Genomic DNA, 13,721 nt, shown 5'->3' on the forward strand with positions numbered 1-13,721 from the left:
TAAACTCTGTGTCCAGTACAAGGACATTTCATTTCATTCTCGCTTGCAATCCGATCTCAATAACTTTCAGTCATGGTGTTGTGCAAACTTGTTACACCTTAATGCCTCGAAATGCAAAGTTATGACATTTCATCGTTCTAGCCCTTTGTTGGCTCCTTACACCCTATTTGGTGGTTCTCTTGAGAGAATTACCCTGGTGGATGATCTGGGTGTTATGTTAGACCCCAAGTTAAAGTTTTCCGAACACATTTCTACCATGGTAAATAAGGCCATGAGCGTGCTTGGGTTTATAAAGAGGTGGTCAAAGGAATTTGACGACCCCTATATAACAAAGACTCTCTATACCTCGCTTGTTCGTCCGATCTTAGAATACGGCTCCTGTGTATGGTGCCCTCAGTACAAAGTACACCAGGACCGTATAGAATCAGTACAGAAAAACTTTTTACTCTTTGCTCTGCGGGGCCTTAACTGGGATGCGGGTGTAAGACTCCCATCTTACTCTAGTAGACTACTATTAGTAAACCTCCCATCCTTAGTTAACCGTAGAAAAATGCTTGGTGTGATATTTATGCACAACTTGATCAGGGGTGACATAGACAGCCCTGATCTGTTGAGCCGCATAAACTTCACGATTCCTATTAGACTGACTAGAAATTTTATACCGTTGTTCCTTCCACTTTGTAGATCGAATTATTCCTTGCATGAACCGTTTAGGGTCTTATGCTCGGATTATAATTCCCTCTACCATATTATATCCACCACTAATTCTCTTCCTCTTATTAAATTATTAATCCTTACACACCTTTCTATTAATTAGTAACTGTAGTGGTATTTGTACTTTGATTGCATGCTTAGTTTCTTAGTAAGTTTAGTACTAATTTTCCTCGAATGTTAGTCTAATAGCTATCTTTCTTGCATGTTCGCGTTTGGTTCGGCTACGCACCGCGCGTCATGCGGCAGCGCCCCTCGGTCGGTTGGGCGGGAGGAGGGCTGCGTTTTGCCTGGGATCCGCGCGTAACAGCCTTCTGCTGGTGTCACACGGGCCACTTGACGGTGCAGTAACTGCATCGCCTCTTGAAAGATGCAGTCATTGCATGTCAACGTCCACACTATCTTAAAATACAACAGGTCAACCGAAGATACATACTTAAACTAAAGATATGTTTTAGGCATAGCTCGCAAACGACGGTCAACACTTTTTCCCTTTGCTGTCTCGTCACTGACAAAACCGAAAAAGACCACGAAGACACGGTCTCTCACTGAGCAGAACACTTTTTGTCTCTTCGCTTGTGTTATGTGTTTCGGGTTTTCGGGTGAGCCCGACACACGATCGTGTCTCACAATAACAACTTAGAAAGACACTTTGGTCAAGCGCTCACAGCAAAAGTGTCTTTAGATGAGCAGAACCAAAAAAGTGTCTGAGTAAAGTGTTTTTAGTTTTTTTTTCGTGTATATGTTTATTTATTCATGTTTTCCGCATCTTTTGGGCTATTGTATTGTAATATGTATATTTATTTGCAAAATTGGCAAACGAAAATTTTCGTTTTGCTTTTCACGATTCATTTTAAGCTCCAATAGTCAAACAGTATAGAATTCACAAAAATTGATAGTTGCCATAAGCATCACACGTACAAGCACGCATACATACGCAAGAGACACTTTGTTCGTTCACTCGCGACAAGATGCTCAGTGAAAAACAGGAACAAAAGAGAAGTGAAAAAATCGGTCTTTGCTTGAGCGAAGAGCGAGTTGAGCAAAAAACAGATTTAATCGGGTCTTTTCAGTCCATTTTCTCAATGTGTCCGTCAATGAGAGGTTTTTATCAGACACGCCGAAAGTGTCAACAGTTATTTGCGAGCTATGGTTTTAGGACTGTGCACGGGGGGGCCACTGGCTGGGGTAATTCAAGCGAAACCCTCTTTAAGTGCCGCTGTTGCAGTTGAGGGCGGCCCAAGGGGTGCCTGTTGCTGGGCCGCCAGGTTGAAGTCGTAGTTCATTTGTTGATCCAACGGCGGTGCGAGAAAAGCATCTGTAAAAAGATTCATCAGCTCGGGTCGCGGCTGGGTGGGTTTAACTTGTTCCTGATGATCCTGGCGTAGTTGCTGCGGTGAGTTGTCGTAGCTAATGGGAATGATGCCTGAAGTCTGGCCATTTGTTGTGGCCAAGGCCCAGGCGGTATTGAGCAGATTGAGAGTCTGTTGGATCTCGCGGGGGGCCACCTGGAGCGACTGGCCGGCACTCAGCGAGAGTTCACTCTGATTCCGAGCGGCGAAATCGTACACAGCCTGGGTGTGAATCGGTGCGACCCACTTGGATGGATTGCGGGCTGCGAGAAACAAAAACATACAAGAATTATACCCGGGACTTATCACATTTCTCACGGCTTATCGGCCAGATTAATAGCACATGGCGAGAGCAAAGTGCTCGCGATTAGATAAAGCAAGTGTGCAATGTGCATAAGGTTTATGTACCTTCCTCCTGGGCTGTGTTCGTTACCGAGCCCAACAGCTTCATGATCAGATAGGGAGCCGTGAATATAAAGCTTATGAAGGCTGTGGTCCCCCTCCGACCTGACTATGGTTTTCGTTGAGAGCTTCAGCAAAGGCTTTTTTGAAGGCCTCCGAAGAAGGATCTAAATTCGATAATCGCAGCCAGAAAAGAATCCTACAAGTATGTACGTTCAGTAAAGCCAGTGTTAAATCTCTTTCCGATTGCTACTCACTTTCTGTAGATCCATTTCAGCCCTCGGAAGATGGCAAATGTCGTCCAGAACTGCGCAAAAACGCTGCGCGGACGTCCAAAGTTCGCTGCCACGCCGAGAATGGCCCGAAATGAGCTCGTTAACGCAAAGAATGTCGAGTCCAGCATGGAGGCAATGTTCCAATGGCCGATACTAAGGACTCTATACTCTGGAACGCTGGACGCGAGCTTTGCCTCGGCCATCTGGATGAATCGCTGTTCCGGATCAATGCCCCCCATACCGCCAAATCTGTTGTAGCCTCCGCCAAAGTCACCGCCATACGACCTGTACGGAGCTCCCCAACCGCTACCAAATTGGCCCATTCCTCCATATCCTCCTCCGAATCCTCCTCCGAATCCTCCTCCCGAGTTGTAGCCGCCATAGCCACCAGCGCAGCTATTGTTTCCATATGCTCCGCCATATCCATATTGCGTCTGTTGAAACGGCGACAGTGGAAGTGGTGGGGCGAGGTTTGTAGAGCACGCACATTACCGGCGAAGGGTGTGCGCAGCACTGCATCTGGCGGAGGCCCACTGGAAAAATCCGGGTCCAACAATGCTCGTCGGCGGCACTAAAGGCGCCTCGTTGATCACAGCGTTACGAAGATTATTTTTGTCGGCCATGGCGATAGCTAAAAAACTGTCGTATGTAGCTCCGCTGTTGGCAATGGGCTTTGTGAACTTTACCCCAAATGAGTAGCGAGCGGGGGGAGGGACTGTTGTACTTTTATCTCCGCCTAGTCGTATACAATTATGTGGTAGAGTGATGTGGTGTGTGCGGGTGGGGCTGCTATTGTTTTGCCAATTAGCTCACTTCTGTTTTCGTACACGATGACTGCAAACAGGGGCAGACACTCCTTCAGAAATTTACTTGGTGAAATTTTTTTTTAATAATGAATATGTCTAACAGTTTTGATACTTAATGTTATCGATAGTCTGGCGCTGCCAGATGTGATCCTTTTCCAACCATTTGGCAACAGAGCCAGAAGTTGTTATCGGCATCGATACTTTGCGTTCGATTATTATTTCGATATTGAGAAACTCCCACCACCAGCGATCAGCTGTCGCGACTTATCGAAGCACTGCCTTCTCAATTGCCGAACAAAACAAACAAAAATCGTAACATTGCCGTACATGCCAGATGTTGACAGCCATCAGGCCATTACCCGCATCATTCAGTCGATGACAATGAGCGGCTGGCCTACAAGCTGGAAGGAGTCACGGCGCTGGCCCTGGACCAACAGTCCGATATGATCTACTATGCCCATGGCTAGCGAATCTATGGAAAGAGCAAGTATGCAACGAATATGGGGACACATGTGTAATCCCCTCCCTTGTTTCCATGCTCATCTCGCAGGTGATTAACATTGCCGCCTTGGGGGATTTATGTACTGGCTGGACGACAAGACCGGAGTGGAACGGATCACTGTCAACGGAGAGCGTCGTTCCGCGGAGCTGCAGCGTCTGCCGCGGATCACCGACATCAGTTTCGCAAATTCTTAAACTAACAATATCCAACTCGCCATTCCCACAGCTTTGCATATCGGCCAAGCAGATCAATGAGATTGTAAAACCTCAGCCCAAGCCCAAAACTGTTAATCTCCTTGATGACAGTCCATCCGTTGAGTCCCATTCCAACGCAGACTCCTCTTAATGATGCGACGAATGATCTGTCTTGGCCCATCTTTAATGACGGCCGTCGTCTTTGAGTGCTCAAAATCCTCCCAAAAAGCCTGCGAAACCGTTGCCAAAGTATATCTTTGACGATGATCTGGAAGATGACTTCCATTTTGCCCAAGCCAAAGCCGCCAGAACAAAAATTTAAATCCTCCCTACTCGATGACGATGATTTGGATTTAGATGATTTCGATGCAGCCGAACAAACTCTCAGAGAGATTAGTTAGAAAAAACTCTGTTTGATGAGGACGACCAGTATGATGTCACTGATTTGTTTGGCTCAAAGAAGATCTTCATATAAAATTAATGAAATATGGTATACAAAGGCATATACTACGGCCTACACGCAACATGTCTTAAAAATACCAGCAACATTGCGACTGTTTTTTTTTTTGTTGAACTATTTTGTTTAAATCTTGTTTTAGTCAAAATACAATAAAAGTAAGGACTAAAAACTAGCCAATCTTGTAGAAAATTATTTCACCAATGCCTAAAATTATGTTGGCAGAACTAAGGGTTTTAGTTAGCCAGAATTATTCAACGGAATCTAAATTGAGCAATATAAACGTTTATCCTCTTTCGTTTGTTTGACCCGTTAAAACCTTTTTTTGTTTGACCTATTTCGCTAAAACCTTTTTTTCGACAAGATCCAATACAAACCAGTATATAAAATAAGCCAGTTAAGAAAAATTGATTAATCGGCATGGCTAAATGTGCTATCTAGCTAATAATATTCGACGAAACAATATGGTTTTCCAATCCTTAACCTATTATAAGCAAGGGGGTATTTCAATTTTCCACCGGAAATAATGAAAATTGACTAGTTTTTTGCGCAGAAAGAAGGCTTGAATCTACAAGGAGAATTTACAATCGTTAATATTTCCGCCATTTACCTCAAGTAGTTGAACTATTTAAATAGAGGGGGCTTAAGTGGCTAAGTTCGGGTTTTCATCATACGAGAAGCTATATTGTTGTTAAGGAACCAAAATTTAGCCAAAAACAATAAAAGTCAAGTATTTAATAAGCCAGTCAAATAGAAAATTAATTCATTAATCGGATTAAAATTATGTGGGCAGGCCTGAAAGTTCTATCTATCTAGTAATATTCTACGGAATATCAAAATCGAGGAATATGTATAATAATAACTTGAATTCGTCAGTATATTTACGGTATAGTTTTAAAATGAGACGGTATATTTTGGTATATTTCTGAGGGTCGGACCACTAACCAGTACCCCAGAGTGACCGTCATCATGAGAGAGAGAGAGAGCGCAGAGAGAACATCTTTGCATGTGTTAGTACACACGCAATATGTTTCGACAAAAATATATATTTTTATTGGTAGTAGTCAATCTGGCAGTCTGGAATAATACAAAAATAAAAACACAATGTCTTTCATTATAACGAATAATTTTTATTTATGATGCTTAGCCTACTCCTGCTTTTTGGCAAGACACTTCTTCTTAAAAACCTTTTCTTCATCCTTTGCATTGCCTTCCGCACAGTGTTTTCGGCGGGCTCATCGCCAGGCGAAATACATTCTGTAATTAATTATTTGTTTTTAATTTATATGAAAAATTTTTTAAATCTCTAGAAGTGTAAATGGTATTTTACCTAGGAAAGCTGCAAAAAATTCTTTGTGGTTCCTAAGGGCCTTCTTCCCTTACGTTATAGGCTAGAACAATTTCCTCACTCAAAATAAAGTTTAAGCCGCTCAAAACGCCAGCTGGCTGGAGAATCGATTTCCTTGCTGTTATCTGTTATCTTTCCTGCACAACGCTAACTTTGCAATGTTAGCTTCCCTTTCACTCTTACGGAGTCTACGCAAATGCCTTTTGCTCATCATTTTATTTGAAATATATACAGGCAGGCTCCGTTTTTCATTTACTTTTGCGGATTACGTTTTCAGCCAAAACGTTTCGTTTTCGTTTTAAGGTGCTCCAGTTTTCACATATTTTTTTTATCGATATGTTTCTTTTTTCATCGTTTCTGGCAAACAAAAACAGCTGACCTGGCTGCTTTGTAAAAATACAGCGTGATTAAAATGCCTTTTATTTTTTCAATTGCTTGTTTTGAAGCAAAACGATTGCAGAAATTACGTGATCTAAGAAGATCTAGACATCTTAGATGCAACACTTGTGTATTTATCATGTCTGACGAACTGTGAGTAACAGCATGCGTATTGAAAATTAAATTGCTAATGGTAAAGCTTTCAGATTTGTGAAGTCATTTCGGATCGACAAAAAAACTTTCAAAATGATTTTGGAGAAAGTTCAACCTCATTTAGGTGTTACCAGGAAGTTATCTCCCTCTACGCAATTGGCTTCAGTAATGCGATATCTCGCCACTGGCTGCTACCAGTGGGCAGTTGCCAAAGACCACCATATAAACATTGGACGCAGTACATTTGGAAAGATTCTTCACAAACTTATTCCGTTGATGGACAGGCTGTTATGTGTTGAGTTCATTTCGTTGCAGATGAATAATCATCAATTGCAACAATCATATGAATATTTCTATCGGAACTTTAAATTGCCTCGAATTGGTGCCTGTGTGGATGGAACTCACATCAGAATACTAAAACCTGTACAAAACCACTCCGTGTTCTATAATAGGAAAGGATTTTATAGCATGAATGCCATGGTGGTGTGTAACTACAACATGGAGATAATTGCTATTGATGCCACGCACCCTGGTTCCTGCCATGACTCCTTCATTTGGAATCACTCCCCTGCTAGGGAATATTTATCCACGACCATTAATGGGTTTGTTTTGGCTGATTCGGGCTACGCTCTAGAGAGTTTTGTTCTGACTCCTTATAGGAGCGCGGAGATAGCCACCTATCAGCACAGATTCAACATAAAGCATACTGGAGCACGAAATATTATAGAACGCACCATTGGAGTCCTTAAAAGCCGTTTCCGTTGCTTGCAACGCACTTTAAATTACCCACCAATATTTTGTTGCCAAATTATAAATGTATGCTGTGCCCTGCACAATATTTGTAGAAGACGTAATGTCTTAATCGAGGAGGATGTTCGATTTGACGACCCTTTAGACACTGAAAATGAATTCGACGACACTGAAAATAATGGATCATCTATACGCGATGAAATAGCTCAGGCCATTCCTTATTAAAATGCAAAATTTTTCATGTTTTCTTCTTTATGTCATTCGATATTCTTTATAACTAATAAATCTAAGTTTCACAAAAAAACTAATAGGAAACTAATTATTTCGCAAATTTGTCCAAAATTTGGCTAAATTTGTCTACAAGCGCCTTTTGGACCTCGAGCTTCTCCTTCTCTAACGATTCCATTCGTTCGAAATGTTCCGAAATTTTCTTGGAAATTGCCGACATTTCATCCAGCTGAGCAGCGCAGAGATCGTTGAGGTCCATGGTCTGCGCTGGTCTAGTTCGACGGCGCTTCGGCATGGGCTCCTCCTTCTCTGAGGGTTCGTCCTTCTCTGAGGGTTCCTCCTCAATGGGGTCTTCCATCACGCACTTAACCCCAGTGTCGGCCTCCTTGGTCGTACGGGGGGGAAGTCCATACGCTGGCCCACCTACTCCTTCCACCATTTCGTAGAGGCCACATAGCTTGGCCACTTCCTCCTCCAATTCCCCAAGCGATTGCTGAGCGAAGGGCCCTCCACCTGTAGCTCGAGTTTCTGATTTGTTTTTCGCCATCTTCTTGCGGATGTTTGTTTTCCAATCTGCCCAAACCTGAAATTGTAGAATTGAATATAGTAGTGTGCTACCTTTTGTTGTGCAACACATACCTTTTTCCAACCCAATGCGTCCTTGATTGGCGGCCCAACAGCATTGAGAGCGCCGCAAAGCTCTGCCCACTTGGCATCGACAACAACTCGGTCGCCCTTCACAAATCCTTTTGCCAAGTCCGGGTTGTCTTTCATAAAACCCACCAGGATTTCATCTTAAAGAGATGATTTATGCTTTCCCCTGGATATAAAGAACAAAGCGGTAATTTTGAAATAAAAAATTAATTTGCTGCACTTACATTTTGAAGTCCGAATTAAATTGGGCGGGAAACAGCTGTGCTCACCCAGATGTTCTGTTAAGCGCATGTTACAAGCACAGTCTGAGCTGTTACATGCACATTTGTGCTGTTATACGCAAAAATTGATTACTTGCCAACGTTCCGATAACCAAATCGGAATGCGTCAGCTGCTTACACCAAAACGAAATTTGTTGTTGCTGTGGCCAATTTTGTCCGAACCAAATTTGAGGTTGGGTTAAAATAAAATTATTTATAAAAAAAGCACAAGTTAAATTACCCTGATATAGGTATTAAGTTTATGTTAATGCATCAATAAGTCATCTATTTTTTTCCTTTTGCAATTAGGGTTCGTTTTGTTGTATAAAAAGCCGTTTACTTTTCATTTCGTCAACGAAAATGTTTTCGTTTTGAAAACGAAGAAATCTTGCGGAATGGGAAAAAGAGAGCCCCAATTTATGTGATTTCAAAAGTAAATCGAAAAACTTTTGTGAAAGTGAAAAACGGAGCCTGGCTGAATGACCATATCCATCAGATTGCTGAATTTTATAGCCAAAAGAAACAAATCAATTTGCAATGGCTACGCAGCGCCCGAAGTCACGCTCAGACTGATATTCTTTCTCTCTCGCACGCACTCTTTGTCGTGTCGTATTGACTAAGTATCGGGTATTAATGTAGAGTTGCGGTCTCCGCAGCAACTCACAACGTTCCCCCTCGTTTTAACGGTACTTTTATTGATTCTTGATGCACTTTGCAAGTTTTACGAAATGAAGGGCCTTATGACACAAAATTTAGTGTCTTGATTGGTGTGTGATTGGAACCTGTTGAACACAAGTATTCGAAAATATATGTATTTATGTATAAGGATAACTAACCACACGAATATACAAATAATGGAATGCAGTAGCTGTCACGTTGCTTGAACTCCAAATAGGCAAAGCAGGCCTTTACCATCGGTATTTGATCGGTGGTGGTGTACATAATGATCGGTTCTCCTTCACAGACCTCTGGAAATCCATCAATGAATTTCTTATACAGTTTCCCCATTTTCGTGCCCAAGGCATTCGGGTGCAAGGGCAACTTATGGGTATCCCGCGAATGTTGCCTGGCCTGGTGGCTTTGCCCAAAGATGAGTTGCCCCGGATCAATTAGGGTACTGTACTCCGCACTGATGCCTTCCTTGAGAGAGTAACGGCAGGTGGCATACTCAGCGGGGACGTACACTCTCCCAGTGTTGGCGAAATAGTTAAAGGCAACAATATTGTACTCCTGCTGCTGGAGATCAAGTGCACTTTTTGCCCCAGAGATTATGCGTTCAATGTGGCGCTGCATTTCGCGTGTTTCTTCTTTCCGCGGATCGCATTTTTCCACCTGGACCTTGGACGCGGCTTTGGCTTGGCACACATATGGCTCACGCTCCTCTGCGCTCATCTTCGGCCAAATTTTGCCGCATTTGGCGATATTTGGACTAGTGCTGCAAAAAAAATCCATATTTCGAAGAATCGATACGTACGATATTTTGAGAACCATTTTTGTACATATTAGTTTTCGTTTAAAACTATATAAACAAACAACTTTTTAGAGATTACACCAAAATTATACTTCATTTCGGTCTTTAAAACTTAAAACTAAAAAATAATAACAGTTTTCAAACGAGTTAGTTAGCCTAAAATTAAATTAAAAAACAATTGCCTCCATGGCAGTTTGGTTGAGATCCTTCAACGACTAATATGTTAAACTAAAACAAATCCATTTGTTTTTGTTGAGGCAGAATGCTACCAGAGGTAGTGGGTAGCTCACTCTCTTGCAGCGATGGATGCATGCGGGTGAGGTGATTTTGCAAATGAAAATTGGGAATATTTTTTCCAAGTTAAACGTTATGATGACTCCGGTCCATCGGGCTCTAGTTGCGATTTTTTCCTTTAAATTATCAGGTAATTTATGAACAAATAAAACAAGTGCTCGACTTCAGGGCGCGGCGTGTGAGAGCAAAAGCTCTGCTCACAACATCGCACATGCTAAGATAGGGTAATTAAGATCGTAATTAAGTAATGTTGCAAGGGTTTTTGGCAAACAATTGAGGAGTGCTGCCCCGCGCACTTAACACACACGAAGTCATTTCGGCAGTAATTGTGGGTGTGCCCAATGCGTTGACACCTGTGGCACTGGACAACTGGGCCGGTGTTCCTCTGCACCTCGACTTTGACTCGTTGGCCGCCCATATTTGTAATATTCAACGCCTCAGCGTTATTTGGCTTTGGTTCAAGTTGAACTACGAACATGTTGAGGGGCTCATTGGTAGCTCGTCTCGTCATGCCCCGAATGAAAGTGGCTGTGTGGCCGTGGCTGGCCAGTAGTTCCGTGACGAATTCGGTCTCGGTGGTGTGGTGCAGGTCCCTAATGAAAATTCGGTATCCTATCTCAGGCTGTAGCTGGTAGGAATAGGATGGCGTGGTACAGGCCTCATCCCTGTAGTGTCTTTGCAGTACCCTGAAAGATTGCACGTCACTGCACATGACGCGTAGTCCACCTGCCGAAGTTGTCTTGGTGTGGAATATTATAAGAAACACTATTGTCATCAAAAACAAGAGGAACTTTTCTACAAAATTGTCTAACATGCCCTGGGAGATGTCTAAATTAGATCCTCGTAGCTTTGGGAAGCACAACAACCTATAGGCGCAATGCAATAAAAGGAAGACATAATAGTATAGTATATCAGCTGAGCTGATATATCTTCGTGAGGGATTAAGAGTTTTTTATTTATTTATTTTTGTTGTTGTACCTGTATGTGTAAACTGGCACTTGCACTCACACTCGCCCTAGGAGAGCACAACGAAAATCCCTTACCCCTTTGCAGTGGAATTAAAAGGTATGTTTTTTTTTTTTATCTTTAGCTTATTATAAATTCATTATTTTACTCATTTGCTCTACTTCCTCTTCCTATTCTTTTCCTTCATTTTAAATTTGGATAATTGCAGTTAAATTTCACATATATATACTTTATGGGGTCGGAAACGATTCCTTCTGGACTTTCACCACAAATCTAATGTACCCCAATACTCATTTTGTAGTATCGGGTATAAAAAGCTCAAAATTTGCGTTACTTTAATATTCGTTATTCGTATATGACGAACAAAACCATAATTTTATATTTTATTGTGATACCCATTATTTGTTAATGTGTCACTTAGGCGTTTGTCATATTTTTTTATGATTTTTTGGGTATATTCATGGCCGATTTTGACCGAAATTAACATACATGTCAGGATCTCCTTCTGGTCAGTTATCCAGTTTAATTGCTTTTCTTTTTGGCGCAGCCGTTACACGAAGTACTCGTAGAATTTGGATTGGTACAAACAGGAAATGCAAACAGCGAATGTTCGGAGCAGAACCCAGCCGATTAGCTGCTTGCCAAATAGCACCTAATTCTTGGCCTTCAGCCGCTTATTTTGTTTGTTACTTATGTCTAAGTCACTCATTTGTTTGTTAAAGCTTTGCGCTTGCTTGCCCTGCTAAACGCTCTCTGCCAGCTCGCTCTTCGCTATCTCCGCTTTGCGTCTGCCTACCGACGTCGGCCGAGCGAAGCTGCGCTTAGCGATCGGAGCGGCAATGTAAAGGGCAGGCAAGCCACACTTGCAATTTGGATGTCACGCATTAAAGAACATGTCGTAATTTTATTTCTGCGCCGAGTTTTATTTAATTCGAAATAATTAGTCGGCCGCTTGGGGATAAAAAACATTATCTCCACAGCGCAAAAGTTTCTCTAACAATTATGAAAAGAAGATGCTTTTTCTGTAGTTCTAAATCATGACATATTGCTTTGATTTCCTAGTCCCTGGACCAACTCGCGTTTGTGAACTCACTTCACCCCTTGCATAACAATTCAAACAAATATGGCTCACAACACAGATACAGTTTAATGATTGCAATCTTTACTGAATACAAGTCTCAACTAACAATGTATTGCGACGTATGCTGTTGTGAACTTATTCCATTGACCATAAGATACACATTTTCTGATCGGTTTGGTGTGGTTTCATTCTGCTTTACAGGACATTTCCACCGATCTGAACTCATGAGCCGTTTTGAGTCGGCTTTGCTATAACTACGGTGATAACATCCTAACAGATCCTGGTCATGCTGACAGCTTTAGCCCATTCTCAATGGAAATAAAAAGGTCTAGCTGAACTAACATATTTAAATAACAACAATCATCTAATAAATGTACAGCAATAAACGATGTGGATGGTCTGGATCAAGCCGTTCTGGCAGTGAGCTTTGGCACCATCAAGGGCGCGGACTACTGCCTGGTGAAGAATTCCTTGTCCACCAATTAGGGCAACGAATGCTACATATATCCTGATCTCAGCCCGCAAGAACAACTACGGCGTAATGACCATTCCAACTTATGTGGAAATGTAGAACAGTCTTCAATTTTTGTTTTATTTTCTAGTCCCGCGGGCTCTAAATACGAATTACACTTTCATTAGCTGATGCCATATGCTCTTTTGTAACCCTAAAATATTTAAACTCCAATAAAAATAGATAGCTTTTATGTTCAACAATTTCCGTTTTATTAGAGTAAAGTAAAAGCATTTCTTAGGCGCATTTAAAAATTTTAATTAAACTTAACCGAAGCACTGCTTATTAGCAGTTCCCTGCTTGAAAACTGTACCTTTTTTGTCAGTATGGCATCACTGCATCTACAATTATCCAAGCAGTGCAGCATGTTACTTAGCTCCGCTAGATGGCGCGTTAAAATACTTTCGAAAATTTAAATATTTTTGCGAAATTAGTACTAAAATGGAATAAAACAAAGCATTCCATTCATGAAAATGTGTTTTCAAAGAAGAGCAGAAGAAAATCTGTTACAGTACAGCTTGGCGTGACCCTATTACAAGGACAGTAGAAATGCCACAGAGTTTCAGAGCAACATTAAAGGTTCCTGAACGTAATTCTGTTAGGAATATATTTTAACGATTCCCAGTTTGGAAAGAAGTCTCTCGTCGTTGGATATATTTCTTAGTCCATTTAATGACTCCCATAGAGGCAATCAATTTCTCTTCAATATAAATCTCATTATTAAAGTGACGGGCAGATTAAGGTCTTTTTTTTGACGCCCCCCCTCCGCAGGACGTGCGTTGAAGTTGCTGAAAAGCCACAACAGCAAAGGTTTCCACCGATGACCAGCAATCGAATCGGGTGTATGGGTGTGGCACACCAACATCAACGCCGTCGAACAGCGAAAACTTTTATTAGTTGGAGCAACGCTCCACAGAAGACCACACCG

General features: G+C 41.8%; 3 protein-coding genes and 1 pseudogene across 4 annotated transcripts; 1 reads left to right on the forward strand and 3 right to left on the reverse strand.

The window, feature by feature from the left end:
- Nucleotides 1-1,788: 1,788 nt before the first annotated feature.
- On the reverse strand, nt 1,789-3,617 carry LOC117193768 (annotated as a pseudogene).
- A 2,767-nt stretch (nt 3,618-6,384) lies between these two features.
- Nucleotides 6,385-7,573, forward strand: LOC117193517 (putative nuclease HARBI1). The gene is made up of 2 exons (XM_033398262.1): nt 6,385-6,578; nt 6,632-7,573. Exons 1-2 carry the CDS (start codon nt 6,460-6,462, stop codon nt 7,551-7,553), a joined length of 1,041 nt encoding a protein of 346 aa, XP_033254153.1. The 5' UTR covers nt 6,385-6,459; the 3' UTR covers nt 7,554-7,573.
- LOC117193518 lies at nt 7,563-8,644 on the reverse strand. Of its 2 annotated transcripts, XM_033398263.1 has the most exons (3): nt 8,435-8,644; nt 8,196-8,376; nt 7,563-8,139 (listed from the first exon to the last, which is right to left on the reverse strand). In XM_033398263.1, exons 2-3 carry the CDS (start codon nt 8,328-8,330, stop codon nt 7,648-7,650), a joined length of 627 nt encoding a protein of 208 aa, XP_033254154.1. In that variant the 5' UTR covers nt 8,331-8,376; nt 8,435-8,644; the 3' UTR covers nt 7,563-7,647. The 2 variants fall into 2 exon arrangements, with proteins under 2 accessions (XP_033254154.1, XP_033254155.1); XM_033398264.1 differs by having other exon boundaries at nt 8,196-8,644.
- Nucleotides 8,645-9,301: 657 nt separating this feature from the next.
- LOC117193937 (protein maelstrom 2-like) lies at nt 9,302-9,862 on the reverse strand. Its single transcript, XM_033398601.1, has one exon. The coding sequence runs from the start codon at nt 9,860-9,862 to the stop codon at nt 9,302-9,304; it is 561 nt and encodes a 186-aa protein (XP_033254492.1).
- Between the last annotated feature and the right edge of the window lie 3,859 nt (nt 9,863-13,721).

Source organism: Drosophila miranda (genome assembly GCF_003369915.1).
Source record: "Drosophila miranda strain MSH22 chromosome Y unlocalized genomic scaffold, D.miranda_PacBio2.1 Contig_Y2_pilon, whole genome shotgun sequence".
Lineage (NCBI taxonomy): Eukaryota > Metazoa > Arthropoda > Insecta > Diptera > Drosophilidae > Drosophila > Drosophila miranda.

Bases quoted from the DNA above. Each gene is read 5' to 3' on its own strand.
- LOC117193937 (XM_033398601.1), bottom strand. From the start codon at position 9,862: ATGAGCGCAGAGGAGCGTGAGCCATATGTGTGCCAAGCCAAAGCCGCG.
- LOC117193517 (XM_033398262.1), top strand. From the start codon at position 6,460: ATGCCTTTTATTTTTTCAATTGCTTGTTTTGAAGCAAAACGATTGCAG. The intron at 6,579-6,631 runs GTGAGTAACAGC...TAAAGCTTTCAG, and splicing joins TTTATCATGTCTGACGAACT to ATTTGTGAAGTCATTTCGGA.
- LOC117193518 (XM_033398263.1), bottom strand. From the start codon at position 8,330: ATGAAAGACAACCCGGACTTGGCAAAAGGATTTGTGAAGGGCGACCGA. The intron at 8,140-8,195 runs GTATGTGTTGCA...CTACAATTTCAG, and splicing joins ACGCATTGGGTTGGAAAAAG to GTTTGGGCAGATTGGAAAAC.